Raw genomic sequence first — 14338 nt, 5'->3', positions numbered from 1 at the left:
ACATAGCAGGATTGCTTGGAGTTCTCGGGCATGTCATCAGCCCTGACTTGGAGGTGTACTATACGTAGTCTAATCTGACCTCGACCTCCTGTATTCCTCTTGAGAGGGGGGCCCAAGTATGCTATGCTTTGTGGTGCAGGATGTAGTCCTATTTGGGATACCAATTGGGATAGGTGTTATCACTTCTCTCTCTTTGGCTTTCCCAGTACTTCCAATTCGATGGGTCTCATGGATATGTCCGATATTCACCAAGGTAAGCTCACGACTCGATAGTACAGTACATCAAAACGTTCATAGCATTCTCGCGGGAAACAACCATCCCGCTAAGGCTCGCCCAGTCTTTAATGCACGCTAAAAACAGACAGCAACCAGTGCCGCCACTAGAACTACCCGAAGCTCCTCCCTAAAAGCTAAACAGCCCGCTGCGCCGCTTCCCAAACGGATAAACCACCAACGCAGCCACAAACAACCCGACCGTGATGCCGATCGCGACCTGGATCATCCCGAACCCCAATATATTCGAGGACTCGGAGCTCTGCGACGTCGACGTGGTGGTGTGGTTCTTGGTGACGTTCGAGCGGATCTGGTCGGCCGTGTCGACGCCGGCGATCAGGCTGCCGGTTGCGGCGAGGCCGGAGGGGACCAGCACGAAGATGGCCGGGAGGACGGCGGCCGCGGCGTGGCCGTGCCAGAGGCGGCTGTAGAGATTTCCGATGACGCCGACGACAAACGCGCCGACCGTGTTGGCGACCTGCGAGTTGTTGCCCAGGCGCGCGGAGACGAAGTAATTGGTGACGTAGCCGGCCATAGAAATGGTGGTCATCACGGGGGCTTGTTTCCACTTGCCCTGGTTGACCACGAGGAGGCACAAGGAGAAGAGCGCGACGAAGGGGAAGCGCTGGAGATACGGGTTCTTGAAAGCGCCGGCTGACGGACAGCTGAGGCTGGAGGTGGCCGTCTTGTCGATTAATCCGTAGATTGTGGTGCCGACGGTGACGCCGTAGCCGAGGAAGAGGGAGTAGATAATTGCGTAGACCATCCGGATGGACCCGGCGACGATCTGGTGGGATTGAAGCTCGAGACTGCTGCAGAGGACGGTGTAGCCGGGAAGGATGAGCGCAATGGAGGATTGCGCGATGGCCGAGAAGCAGAAGAGCCGGCCGGAGCCGTGGGGGCGATGAATGCTACCGAAAGCTCGGGCGAGGAAGGAGGTAAGCACTGCTGCCGTCACTTCGAAGACATTGTTGTAGAGGACCGAGCGAGGCGCTATCACATGTTGCATGACTCCGAGGAGGCACCCGTTGAAGAAGATGATGGGCATATCGATGGGTCGGGCGCTGAATGCAAATGGTCCCACCATGGCCGTGGCGAGCCCATACACAAAAACGATGATCCATTTGTTGAACCGCGGCTTCTTGGTCATGAGCTCCTCCAATTCTCCGGTGGCCTCTTCAATGCCAATCACGTCGTGGATGACGTTTTTATAAACGTTGTGGGTGTCAGAGAGTCGTCCTAGGTTCACTCCTTGTACAACGCGAACGAGCTTCACTTCCGTCGTTCGAGTGCTTGGATCGTCGAAGGCCATGATCATGCATCCCGGGACGTACAGGTACTGGCTCTCAATCTCGAGCACTTTGGAGGTCATCAGCATGTATTCTTCCAAGCGATGAGTAGGTGCACCGAACATCATGAGCGCCTTGCACAGCTGCATGATGTAACGCTGTCGTGCAATGATCTCAGCGATGCGGAGAGTCACCTGGATCTCATCTTCCAGTCTGAAGCTGCGACGTCGAGAATGCTTGTCGCGTCGCCTTGAGGCCACACTGAGAAGCTGGTTCGAAATGGGCGTGCTGGCGCCACTATGACTGGAAGCCCCAACCAAGGTGGATGTGGACATGTTGGGCGGCTTCTTATACCATCGCGGCTTTCCCTTGCGAGGAGTGGTCGCCCCTGGGGTACTTCCACCGAATGGAGTCCACATCCCAGAGGGCATGTTAAGTCCCCGGGTCGATTTTTGGACCTGATCCAGACCCCCGCTGAGGCGTAGTAGGTGAGACAATATCCCTCCGGTCGGCCGGCTCTCTGCGCCTGTTGCTCCAACAAGTTCGTCTGTATCATCCGGGGGCATATCGATTGCATGATGCAAGGCTGAATCGCTACGGGTACTTCGGCGACGCCCGGGTTCGTCGTGTGTCAAGCCCCGGATAATGCGGTGCGCCTCCGAGCTGCACGTAATCTGATCCTTGACCTCTGCCTCTTGATTAATTCGCACATCCGTGCTGCGACGACGATAGTCGATTGGTTGCAGGTCATCCTCGCCTTCTGTTGGACGACCCAGACGAGCAGCCCATTGGGCAGTCTTCTGTTTGACTGTATCCCGAAAAGCTCTGAGGCGTGTCTTTTTTGACCTCTTTTCTGCTGTGTTGGATTCACGAGATGGTGATCCCTCAAGGTCCTCCGGTTCCCATCTATAACCAGCTGCAGCCCGCGTATCCCGTCTCCTAGGTGCTTCTGTGATGTCTATGGATGGATGCGCTGACGAGCGACGCCGTAGATGAGACGATGGCTGACTTAGGGGGCCGACTCCGGGCTGCCAGCCTCCGTATGAGAACGTTCTATCTGCCCCGAAGTGAACGCGATGAACCTGCGTAAAATGCGGGCTGCCCGGGGAGGTGCCCGGGGAACTGTCGCTGTCTGAGCTTGTATGGCGCCGATCTCCCGGGTCCGAGTGAGTTTCATCTTGATGCTGCACGCTATGATAGCTGATGGGGGAGGAGGAACCACTCGACTCGCTACTTGATCTCTTTTCCGACATGGTGACTGCTAATCTGTACTTTGGGTTTATCGCGTGAGTATCAGCCAGTTGAGGTCATAGAACTCCTGTTATGGCGTGAGGATTCACCAGACAGTGCTTGAACAATCAGGGAGTCAACTCCCTGCGCAAAGCACAAGTCACTTTTAAAGTAGCAGTCATCTCATCAATTTTGCAAGACCGGGTATGCTAAGTGGAAACCTCGGTGAGAACGTCTGGTGGCTGAAAGAACAGCATAATAAAGGGATTGTCTCACGAGACATGATTATCCTGCATAGAGACTCAAAAGTGAGACGTAAATGCATAGGACTGTCTAGGAGTGCGAGACAACGTTTTACGCTTTACCAACACGGCAAACGTCATACGCACCAAAGCCTTGCTGGCAGCCGTCCGGTTCGAAGGCGCGAGGGAAATGTAACCTTATCGGAGTCGATGACGCATTTCGATTCCAAGGACTCCTCGGCTTCAGTAGGCCTTTGTGGGGCCAGGCTCAGGTTTAATACCTTGGTAAATACATATCATTCGCTCCAGATGAGCTCAGAGCAATGTAATAAGGGGATTTGTAGCATGTTGGACCTGTTTAAATTTACTGCCTGAGGCAGGATGTAGGCTTCAGACTGATCTGGAACTTCATGGGTGGAGCGATTCACCGACGGCAAAATAGCATGCAGGAAGTCAAAAAGGCTCTAGAAGGTCATCAGAGCCTGAAAGATCCTGATGTATGCTAAGAGGTATACCGAATGAAACTCTGTTGTGAAAGGTATGGACTCCGTACTATAGGCAGTAATCAAGACGATTGCCAGTCCATGTCAGGGAAGTCGGCCTCAGCACTGCCACTCGCGTTTCGCATAGAACTAGCTGTGACAGTCTCCCTACATACTGTGGGGTAGACCCTACAGTCTGGCCTAAGAGAGGGAAGAATTCATGAGGTCAAGAAACGTGAGAAGGTGTTTAGATCTGGCAGGAAACAAAAACGCGGGGAAGATAAGAGGCAGATCCATGATGACTAATTGTCTGGTCGGTCGTTTTCCCCGATTGGCCCGTGGCCTAAGGGACTTTCCCTTGTGCGGCGTGGCGGCGCCGGCACTGCCTGGCGGCTGCAGTTCCACAACACAGCGTGTTCTGGACTCTTCAACTTCTCCACGATGAAATCTTGTAGTCTACTCTCAATCTTGCGCGCAATACTGCTCCCCACTCCTCCCTGTGATGGGCTCTCCTACCAAACCATACCAATGTCAGCGATGCTCCAGGACATTTGCTCGCCTAGAGCATCTTCAGCGTCATGACCGCTCACGTACAGACCCTCTTGTGTCACTCCATGATCTGTGATTACGAATCAATTGACCCCGAGGCACAGATACAAAAGAGAAGCCGTACATATGCACCAGATGCCCCAAGTCATTTACTCGCAAGTGAGTTACCAAATTTCTTCGACTTTGAGTTGAAACTCTCGCTAATACTCCAGTAGGGACCTGTTGGCGCGTCACGAACGCCTGGCTCACAGCAGTCCGGCCCTGGATGCTGTACCAACAAGCTCACCGCAGCCTGCTTCTCCCCAAGTTTTCGACGGACTTAATGTACTAGCATCAGCAGTGGCTGGTCGTCCGGTTTCGCCATCTCCTCGGGCGGGTCGGCCGATAACTACTGCTTCTCCGGCATCTTTTCCAGTGGCATTAGCGGACACGGTTCCCGGGCATACTGTCGCAAACTCCCAAACGGCGGCAGCAGCTCCTTCTGAAGCTCCTGGGTTTACCGAACCCTTCGCAAGCTATGGCCAGTCTATTTCTCATGATGGGGATGACTTCACCACTTTCCTAGATAGCATTCCGCTTCCCAGTCATCCTTACTCGCCCACTTACCAACCACTTCCTCTTTTTCCCGCTTTTCATTTTGACCCAGCGACCTCGGATTATGGTCACACTGTTGCAAAGGACAATTCAGCCAATGATATTGGCTCACCTTCCACACCCGTATTGCCCCGACACGGAACGCAGTTGCCATCACTCCAACCAGACAGGACTCAGGCACCCTATAAGGCTCGTGAGACTAGTAGCCAAATATCTATAACGACGCAATGCAGAGACCGCATTATTGCAACCCTATCAGACTACGCCAACGTCGTTCATAACCCGTTTGTCCCGTCGCGACACGCCTTGTCCCGCTGTCTTGGCGGGTATATGAATGGTTTTCATGACCACTATCCATTTTTGCACATCACCACGCTCGACACAGATGCGACTCCCGTGCATCTGCTTCTCTCTATGGCCGCATTGGGAGCTCAGTACTGCCGCGAGCCTGACACGAGCTTGGAATTATTTAAGGTGGCGAAGGCGGTCACTCTTGAGCATGTACGGAGAGAATTCCAGTGGGGTTGCTCCACTCACCAAGTGGCAAGTCATGTCGACAAGGCGGTTAGAGATCAGGACATCATCGAAACTATTCAGTCATTTCTTATACTGATGTCCGTGTCATGCTGGTTTGAGCGCGACCCACCACATCACGAGGCTCTTTACATGCGAAGCACCATGGAAACTCTTCTCAGACAGGGGGGATTGAACGAGCTACCAGCACAGGACGGGACTTGGGAGAGCTGGATTCGCAACGAATGTGTCAAGAGGACGAAACTGATTGTCTTTTGTTTTTTCAGCGTCCATACTATTGTGTTTGACATACCACCGCTGATCCTGACTGAAGAGCTCACTCTTGACTTGCCTTGCACAGAAAAGGAATGGAATGCGACGAGTGCGAGTCAATGGCTTATGGAGAGAAGCCAAAGCCGCGGGGAGCCTAAGCTACAGGCTGCCTTGAATGCTCTTTTTCCACAATCATCTGGGGCCAAAGGTCGCCTAGAAAGCTTCTCCTCAATGGGCGGCTATGTACTGATTCACGCAATGATTCAAAATATCTGGTTGATGCAAAAAGCCAGTCGCCTTCCCGTCTCCAGTGGTGGTTTCTTATCACCAGCAGTGATCAATTCGCTAGAACAGGCGTTGGAAAATTGGTGTCAGTGCTGGGAACACAATCAGGAATCCTCCATCGATCCTTTCAACCCTCACGGTCCGCTCTCTTTCACCTCGACAGCCCTCCTCCGTTTAGCATATATCCGTCTCAATGCCGATTTCAGCTCCGCGCGACGACTACAAACCTGGAATCCGGATGAAATAGCCCGTTCCCTGAAGGATGAGTTATGTGTGCAACGGAGCGACAGACTTACTCGCGCCGCATTACACTGTGCTCACGCGCTCAGCACACCCATCAAACTGGGCATAAACTATGTGGCGCACACTCTTGTCGTGTCCTGGTCCAATCAGTACGCCTTGTGCTCGCTTGAATGTGCCGTTCTACTTGCCAAGTGGCTAGAGGTGGCGACGGTAACGAATCCACAGCCGAGTCTGACTGAACAAGAGAGCAAGCTGCTTGAGTTTGTGTTAGAGATGGTCATGGAAGTCCAGCACGGTGTTTCCCGCGACTGGCTCCTGTCGAATAACACAAGACTAAGTGCAACTGTGACAAGGCTCTGGGCGAGGTTGTTTACAGGAGACTATATATGGCAACTGGTCAACCTAATAGGCCGCTCTCTCAATCGATACGCCGAGATACTGGAACCCACAAATGGCCCGGTGTGAACCAGCCCGATTCTCATCATATGCATAGATTTTAGATTAGAAGATACCCCAAAGAGATTTTTAGAAATCCATCAGTCTAGGCGCTGTTTTAGATAGCCATTCTTTTTCATCGCTGTGGAATTGAGATGGGCAAGCAAGGGCAGCCCCTCACAATGACGCCATCTTCACACTAAAGGCATCACCGCAACATTATCTTTGCTCCCTCATGCCGCACCAACAACTTGGCAAAGACGAAGAAGCGGGGAGTGTTGCCTCTAGGTGAACCCTGTTGCGAATGCCGATGTCTGGACAAATCCCGTCAAAGTACGCTTATCTATCCCCCCTTGACAATCCGAACTAGGGATTGCGAGCTCACGGCGAGGTACATACTCCGTACACTAATGACTTTGGTGTGCTCTATCAGGGTGACTCTGCTTTCTATAGCATGCATTCTATCATTGCATCCGGCTATATCGCCGCTCTTCGGCGATAAACGTTCTCGATCAACCTGTGGCACTATACGCGACCAGCTTGGCAATGGCGTGCTAGAAATGTCGACAGTTCAAATTGAAGACAATCTCCCTCTCATGACATATCGCGAAACTGGAAACTGGACATCCTGCAATTGTCAATCTGTGCTTCTTTATAGACGTGCCTTGCGCAACATGGCTAAAGCAAGCGACATCGTTGGTCCACACCCAACGAGTCATTCAGCCGTACAGGACTCGGTCGGAAGCAAAGATGGCGTCTATGTGCAGACACAGCAGTTCATTGATAGCGCTTCCGACTTACAGGGACACAATCCGTTCACGGACCCAGAGGTCGCGGAGCGCTACGCCATGATCTATGAGAAGGCGCAGTACGAGTGCCGACACGTCTTTGATCCGACCCTCACATGGACCCCGGAGGAAGAGAAAGCGCTGGTTCGCAAACTGGACTGGCGTGTGTGTCTATGGGCTGTATGTCAACATTTGTTGTGCTTATCTGTATAACGGGCTCACTGACTGGGTGTTTAGTGTGTGATGTTCTTTGGTCTTCAGGTGGACAGAGGCAATCTCGTCCAAGCGGTGTCAGATAACTTGCTGAATGACCTTGGGCTGACGACCGATGGTAAGGCAATCGGTCCTCTAAGATTGTGGACTTGGGCTGATATGAATAGACTACAACACCGGTAACACTATCTTTCTCGTCTCCTTTCTGCTTGCGGAATTGCCGTCACAGTTGGTGTCCAAGAAGATGGGCCCTGATCGGTGGATCCCGATGCAGATGACTCTTTGGTCTATCGTTGCAGCAGCCCAGGCTGGCTTGACTGGGAAGCGGACTTTCTACGCTACAAGAGCGCTTCTAGGAATTCTCGAGGTAACTAAACTTTTCGGGGAATCGTTTTCCTTGCTCTTACCTTCGAATAGGGTGGCTTTATTCCTGATATCGTTCTGTGGTTGTCTTACTTCTATACCAGCCGAGAACTCCCGACTCGTTTAAGGTATTCATACTTAGCTAGGCTCGTGACATATATACTCACCTTTCGCTTAGTATATTCTGGACTGCTCTTTCAACCACCACCATTATCACCTCATTCATCGCATTTGGGGTTCTCCACATGCGAGGCATCCAAGGCATGGCCGGCTGGAGGTGAGTACATGCTTCTCGAGCCTCGTGGGCGTGAACTGAGCTATGGTATTCGAGGTGGCTTTTCCTTATCGAAGGGCTAATCACGCTCCTCGTTGGGTTGGCCTCGTTCTTTCGCATGCCTGCCTCTGCCGTCGACACGAAGAAGTGGTTCCGCCCCAAGGGATGGTTCACAGATCGGGAAGTCAGCATCGTGGTCAACAGGGTCCTCCGTGACGACCCCTCTAAAGGTTAGCATTTGCATCTCTTTCTCCTCATACAGTATTTTCTCTCGGACCCATGAAGCTCATACCACACCACCAGGGGACATGCACAATCGTCAACCCATCACCCCGCGCCGCCTTTGGAACTCTCTGCGCGACTACGACCTTTGGCCCATCTACATCCTCGGCTTGATCGTCTACATCCCTCAAACACCCGTTTCAGCCTATATAACCCTCACACTCAAGAGCGTCGGCTTCAGTACGGTGAGTCACGAACCCCTTCAGCCCCTCGTCAGCTCCAGCAAGGTCAACCAATACTAAACTGAAACACAGTTCACCACGAACCTCCTCACCATCCCTTCCAGCGTCGGCCACATCATCACCCTCCTCCTCCTAACCCGCCTGAGCGAATACCTCAACGAACGCACCTTCGTCGCCATGCTCCAAAGCATCTGGACCTTACCCTGCGTCATCGCTCTGCGCTTCTGGTCCGGCACCATGACTAACGCATGGGGCACCTTCGGCCTCGTAACGACGCTGTTGTGCTACCCGTACTGCCACGCGATTCTGGTCGGGTGGATCTCGAAGAACTCGAACAACGTAGGCACGCGAACGATCTCTGCGGCGCTATACAACAGTGAGCTACCCCCTAACTCCCCCTTACCAGCAAAAGAGTATCGGAGTGATCCATCTCGAATTGATGAAAATCAACCCACCCTCTCAAGCCCCTCTGTATACAAGTACTAACGATGACAACCCCTGCTACATCCAGTGTTCGTCCAAGTGGGCGGCATCATCGGGAACAACATCTACCGTACAGACGATAAACCCAAGTACCGTCGGGGAAACTCTATACTTCTGGGAATCAACGTCCTCGCTATCGTGTTGTTCTTGCTTACGAAGGTGTACTATGTCTTGCGGAACAAGCATAGGGATAAGGTTTGGAATGCTATGACGGAGGAGGTGGGTTCTCTCTTTCTACTCCTACTACTTGTTCATAAGATTTGAAACAGCTGCTAATGATCTCTTGTTCTATCTTGCAGCAACGGCAGCATTACATTAACACCACGACAGAAACTGGGAGCAAGCGGTTGGATTTCCGATTCGCTCATTGATCTTCGTTGTGGTGCTTTTGTGTGTCAACTCTTGGATTGTGTATGTGCCCGGGCAGTCTCATTTAAGAGTGTAGCGGTGGGTTATACTATTGGTGTGTGGTTGTAAAGTGGGTTCGATCCGAGGTGCGAATATATACTAAACGACTCTGCGGCTGTTCGGCCGAAAAAAGGGAAAAATTCAAATCAACCATGTCAGAATGTTCTCTTCAAGTCAAATTGAAGCTCAAATGCTCTCAACAGTCTTCTAGAGGAATGGCTGCAGGAATTGAGAAGTTTGAAGGCGGTCATGTGTCATGGCTGGACGATGTCAAAGCAATGGAGGAAGAGTGATGAATTGATGATGATTGATTATGTTATCCGCGTATGACTTATCTTGTTTGATGACGTATCAACAAATGGGTCGGTAGCTCAGTGGTAGAGCGTAGGATTGCAGATCCCGAGGTCACGCGTTCGATCCGCGTTCGGCCCTCACTTTTTGCTTCTGATTTCCCTTCCACACAAGTCACATAAGAGTGTGGATTCAATTCAATTCCATAGCTAGGCTGCTACATTCTTCTCACACCACAGTACCTACCCCCTAAAAGCCTAAGTCTACCTACAACCCATTATATTTGATCCACGTTCTATTCCCAAACGACTGTCTCAACATCGTACCAACTCAATTCACCATACAAAGGCCAGCTCGTCTCACCACTCGGTACTCCCATTGATCCCCAACAGCCAAAAGCCTCGGGCTTATCCGGATCTCCTCCCAGGTAGGTGACTACCAATGGGTATGGACACACAATCCTCGAGAGACTCCCATCTTCTGATACAGCCGGAAGACTATCCGGGGCGATTCCCATTTCCACCCATGTTGTCAATGCAGCCATCAAGGCCGAAGGAGCAGGGCCCGGGCCCGAGCCACAGTGACCGACCCCCGGAGCCTCGAAATACCGATAAAAGTCCATGGCCGCAGGATCACGCTCTGCCACAGCTGCATAGTAGGCCTTGGACCCACCCGGGGCTATTTTTTCGTCGTTCAGCCCATGCCAGTGAATGATCTTACCACCGTGTTTCTTGAACTCGTGGAGGTCAGGAGAGTCGGCGCTGATTATGGACTGAAACCCGGCCACCGAGAGACGAAATAAGCCTATGAACTCTGGATATGTCACCTTCAACTGATATGAATCTAGATCTGGATCCTGCGCGAGGAACAGCGACAGCCAGTCAATCATGACGCGCTAGAGTGTCGGGCTACAACTATGATTGTGGACCGCTTCTGATGAGGAGCACTCGGTGCCATGCCATAACGAGCCCCGTGAAAAGCCATGCCATAAAGGCACACCATACTGATCGCGCATGCCTTGCCACATCTTCTGGGCCAAGGTGACCACGTCAAGCGTAATCTCAACGTCGACTCCGTCACCGCAATCAACATGCTTGCCGACCAGGAAAAGCACATTGAAGTCACAAAGCTTTGGCTCGGTAATGATTCCATCGACGACTCCATCGCGGTCGTCGCAGGCTTTAATGACCTCCGCAGCAATAGCGTTCATCACACAGGGGGATGGATAGGTGTTCAGCACACGCATCGCGAAGTTGGACCAATAGCTCGCAGGCATAGAATGCGCCCAGCTGAGAGATGGAGAGCCAGCTAGAATTCCGTCAAAAGCATCGGGAAACCTCTGCGCGAGCATCATCCCCTGGCGACCGCCCCCAGCGCATCCGTTCCAGTAGGAACACCTCGGCACCTCACCGTAGAATTGTTGGACAATATCCTTCCCCAGAATAGCCATCTCGGACAAAGCAACGGAGGAGAAATCCAGCAGCCGGGCCACGTTCACATGCCCCGACTCGTCATCGAGCGCCCATTCTCGTGCCGACAGGGCGAATGCATTATGCCCCAAGTCGGAGCTGACTGCTGCATATCCCCCTGCCACTGCCAAGGCCGTAGCACCGTCACCGCGGGTTCCCGCGAAATCATCGCCGCCGATGCCCTGCAGGCGCTTGTTCCAACCCGAGAGAGGCAGCCACACCTTGATGTTGATCGAATCATCCCAGCCGGGGTGGGTGTAAGTCAGGCTGACATTGCAGAAGGTCGCGCTGACTCGACGATGCTTGATCGGATTGACTTGAAGTCCGTCAATCTCCATGTCAAACACAGGGAAGACCATGGACGCTACCACCTCAATACCCGGGATAGAGGGTTGATGAATCTGGCGGGGCGAGCAATCAGCTGCTGTGAGTGAAGTGAACAAAATGACCTTGATGGCCAAGAGGAATAGGATGAAACTAAACCACTTCATGACTACAGATACTGGAAACTCGTTGATAGTGATAGCGATAGATGATTGTGATCAGCATCACCACCTGACACTTCTCACCCCCATGACATGTTGCGGATTTCGACTTGTTTTGGCAGGTGCGACAAAGCGAAAAGGCAGTCTCACTGCGGCCACCGTTCCCTCATCTACAGCATTCAAGCCCTGTGTGATGAAGAAAGAGGATATCAATCAATGCTCACCAACGTTGGCAATACTTCCAGCGTTAAAGCACCAAAATAGAAAAATCGCCGCATATAAGATTGTGAAGTTGAACAAAGGGGTTCGACTCCGGGCCATCCGAAGCATAAAGACGAGATCGGCAACCCTCAGGCCTCTCCGCGTAAGCCTTTCACTAAGACAGAGCGACGTTTTAGATTCGTGGAAGAATCTTCCTGGATTCAGTTGTCGCCAGAAAAGCCGGCGCACATTTTCCGGCGAGTGGCTTAGCCGCTTCTGGAGCGGAAGGAATGCCCTTAATATCGTTTGATATGAGCCAAGAAGTCGGAGATGATTCTTGGCAGTATGCAGGGGCAGCTCACGCCGCTCACTCTGACCAGGCCTACGTACTCATTGTACTCGAGACGAGCCTCTTGAGGCAAGAAGCAGAGTCTTTCCGACCGTTCCGCCTCAGGGTTGTTGGCCCGCTGAGCAATGACGATGCGCCGTGCCGCCACGACTGATGGAAGCTTCGTTTCGTATCATGCCATGCCCAGCAAAACAAGACTCGTCACACAAGACTAAGACTTGCTAAGCAAGTTGCCAAGCCCACTGGCTCGGACATCGGATGTTTTCACTGCATTTGAACCGCGAATTTGCCGAAGCAGTGCGGCATGGGATCGGCAGTCAGGGCCCACCCTTGTACCCGAGCTATTCAGTTTGAGACTCGATGACGACGATCATCATTGATTGTGATTCTCTGAGACGTTGAGACGCCGACTGCCGAGCCAACGAACGGGTATGGTGAAACAGCGTGGATTCGAGGAAGTCCGTGGAGCGCCCGATAGCCGTTCGAGATTGATATCGGGTGGGACCTGTTATCGAGCACCTGGACCCAGACGCTGCCTTCACGGTATAAAAGCTTTACTTCTTTTCTTACTCTGATCGTCTCAACAACCACGTTCTCTCCTTTGAATCTGTTGATCAGACACTCATTCCTTCCTTGATTCTCTCTTTATCACGGTTTCTGTTGACCAGAATCCATCATGCACTCCTTCCAGCTTCTCGGCCTGGCCGCTGTCGGCTCCGTCGTCTCGGCCGCCCCTACTGCTTCTCGCGTGTCCGACCTTGTGAAGAAGTCCTCTTCTACCTGCACTTTCACGTCTGCCAGCGAGGCTAGCGAGAGCATCTCTTCGTGCTCCAACGTCGTCCTCAGCAACATCGAAGTGCCCGCCGGAGAGACCCTTGACCTGTCTGACGCCGCTGACGGTGCTACCGTAAGTCTTCTTACAACATCCCCTAGGTCCAGGCCCAACTGACGATATCAGATCACTTTTGAGGGTACCACCAGCTTCGGCTACGAGGAGTGGGATGGTCCTCTTATCCGTTTCGGCGGCAAGCAGCTCACTATCACCCAGTCTGATGGTGCTGTCATCGACGGTGATGGCTCCCGCTGGTGGGACAGCGAGGGCACCAACGGTGGCAAGACCAAGCCCAAGTTCATGTACGTCCACGATGTCGAGGATTCGACCATCAAGGGTCTGCAGATCAAGAACACTCCGGTGCAGGCGATCAGTGTGCAGGCGACCAATGTCTACCTGACCGACATCACCATCGACAACTCCGACGGTGACGACAACGGTGGCCACAACACCGATGGATTCGACATCAGCGAGAGTACTGGCGTGTACATCAGCGGTGCTACCGTCAAGAACCAGGACGACTGCATCGCCATCAACTCCGGCGAGAACATCCTCTTCACCGGCGGTACCTGCTCTGGTGGCCACGGTCTGTCCATCGGCTCCGTTGGTGGCCGTGATGACAACACCGTCAAGAACGTGACCATCTCGGACTCGACCGTCACGGACTCGGCCAACGGCGTTCGCATCAAGACCATCTACGGCGACACCGGTGATGTTAGCGAGGTTACCTACTCCAACATCCAGCTCTCCGGCATCACCGACTACGGTATCGTCATCGAGCAGGACTACGAGAACGGCAGCCCTACTGGTACCCCCTCCACCGGTGTCCCCATCACCGACGTGACCGTTGATGGCATCACCGGCTCGATCGAGGATGACGCTGTCCAGGTATACATCCTCTGCGGTGACGGCAGCTGCTCCGACTGGACCTGGTCCGGGGTTGACATCACCGGTGGTGAGACCAGCTCCGACTGCGAGAACGTTCCCTCGGGCGCTTCTTGCTAGAGGTAGACTGTGGCAGGTGTCCGCGTCGCTTCTTCTTTCGCTCATCAGGTTGCGGCACAAAACCAGATCAAGAAGCCCGGCTTTCATTTCTGTATACTTCGAATGTATAATATTTGTTCTTCATAGCCAAGAAAGCTAAACCCTTGCTTCGATCGCACCTTGGGACCTTATCCAGAGTCCTAAGACCTATTGGTGGTTGACTATCATACAGTTCGGCAGACAAGCAGTAGCGAGTAGGCTCCAGATTTGCTTTGCTACAAGCCTATCATGCCCCAGGTCAAGAGGTAGAGCAAGTCTCCCAAGAT

At 52.7% G+C, this 14338-nt stretch overlaps 5 protein-coding genes and 1 non-coding gene across 6 annotated transcripts; 4 read left to right on the top strand and 2 right to left on the bottom strand.

The window, feature by feature from the left end:
• Positions 1 to 379: 379 nt before the first annotated feature.
• BO82DRAFT_165259 (threonine/serine exporter family protein) lies at positions 380 to 2906 on the bottom strand. The gene has a single exon (XM_025630294.1). The coding sequence runs from the start codon at positions 2813 to 2815 to the stop codon at positions 404 to 406; it is 2412 nt and encodes an 803-aa protein (XP_025495858.1). The 5' UTR covers positions 2816 to 2906; the 3' UTR covers positions 380 to 403.
• A 1112-nt stretch (positions 2907 to 4018) lies between these two features.
• On the top strand, positions 4019 to 6492 carry BO82DRAFT_302123 (transcription factor domain-containing protein; the record flags this gene model as incomplete). The annotated part of the gene is made up of 3 exons (XM_025632108.1): positions 4019 to 4106; positions 4170 to 4224; positions 4281 to 6492. 3 exons carry the CDS (start codon positions 4019 to 4021, stop codon positions 6436 to 6438), a joined length of 2301 nt encoding a protein of 766 aa, XP_025495857.1. The 3' UTR covers positions 6439 to 6492.
• Positions 6493 to 7082: 590 nt separating this feature from the next.
• Positions 7083 to 9364, top strand: BO82DRAFT_371559 (allantoate permease; the record flags this gene model as incomplete). The annotated part of the gene is made up of 10 exons (XM_025637279.1): positions 7083 to 7361; positions 7434 to 7527; positions 7577 to 7776; positions 7827 to 7900; positions 7951 to 8049; positions 8104 to 8276; positions 8350 to 8513; positions 8583 to 8886; positions 9022 to 9212; positions 9293 to 9364. The coding sequence occupies 10 exons, from the start codon at positions 7083 to 7085 to the stop codon at positions 9362 to 9364; spliced, it is 1650 nt and encodes a 549-aa protein (XP_025495856.1).
• A 397-nt stretch (positions 9365 to 9761) lies between these two features.
• BO82DRAFT_t59 lies at positions 9762 to 9833 on the top strand. Its single transcript has one exon. It is a non-coding gene; the product is annotated as a tRNA-Cys (tRNA).
• Positions 9834 to 9987: 154 nt separating this feature from the next.
• On the bottom strand, positions 9988 to 11499 carry BO82DRAFT_274335 (feruloyl esterase B precursor; the record flags this gene model as incomplete). The annotated part of the gene is made up of 2 exons (XM_025631089.1): positions 9988 to 10587; positions 10621 to 11499. The coding sequence occupies 2 exons, from the start codon at positions 11497 to 11499 to the stop codon at positions 9988 to 9990; spliced, it is 1479 nt and encodes a 492-aa protein (XP_025495855.1).
• Positions 11500 to 12584: 1085 nt separating this feature from the next.
• BO82DRAFT_165214 (glycoside hydrolase family 28 protein) lies at positions 12585 to 14215 on the top strand. Its single transcript, XM_025630293.1, has 2 exons — positions 12585 to 13103; positions 13155 to 14215. The coding sequence occupies exons 1-2, from the start codon at positions 12873 to 12875 to the stop codon at positions 14031 to 14033; spliced, it is 1110 nt and encodes a 369-aa protein (XP_025495854.1). The 5' UTR covers positions 12585 to 12872; the 3' UTR covers positions 14034 to 14215.
• The last annotated feature ends 123 nt before the right edge of the window (positions 14216 to 14338 follow it).

The sequence above is a fragment of the Aspergillus uvarum genome (genome assembly GCF_003184745.1).
Source record: "Aspergillus uvarum CBS 121591 unplaced genomic scaffold BO82scaffold_6, whole genome shotgun sequence".
Classification (NCBI taxonomy): Eukaryota; Fungi; Ascomycota; class Eurotiomycetes; order Eurotiales; family Aspergillaceae; genus Aspergillus; species Aspergillus uvarum.
This window is presented reverse-complemented; position numbering and strand designations above follow the sequence as displayed.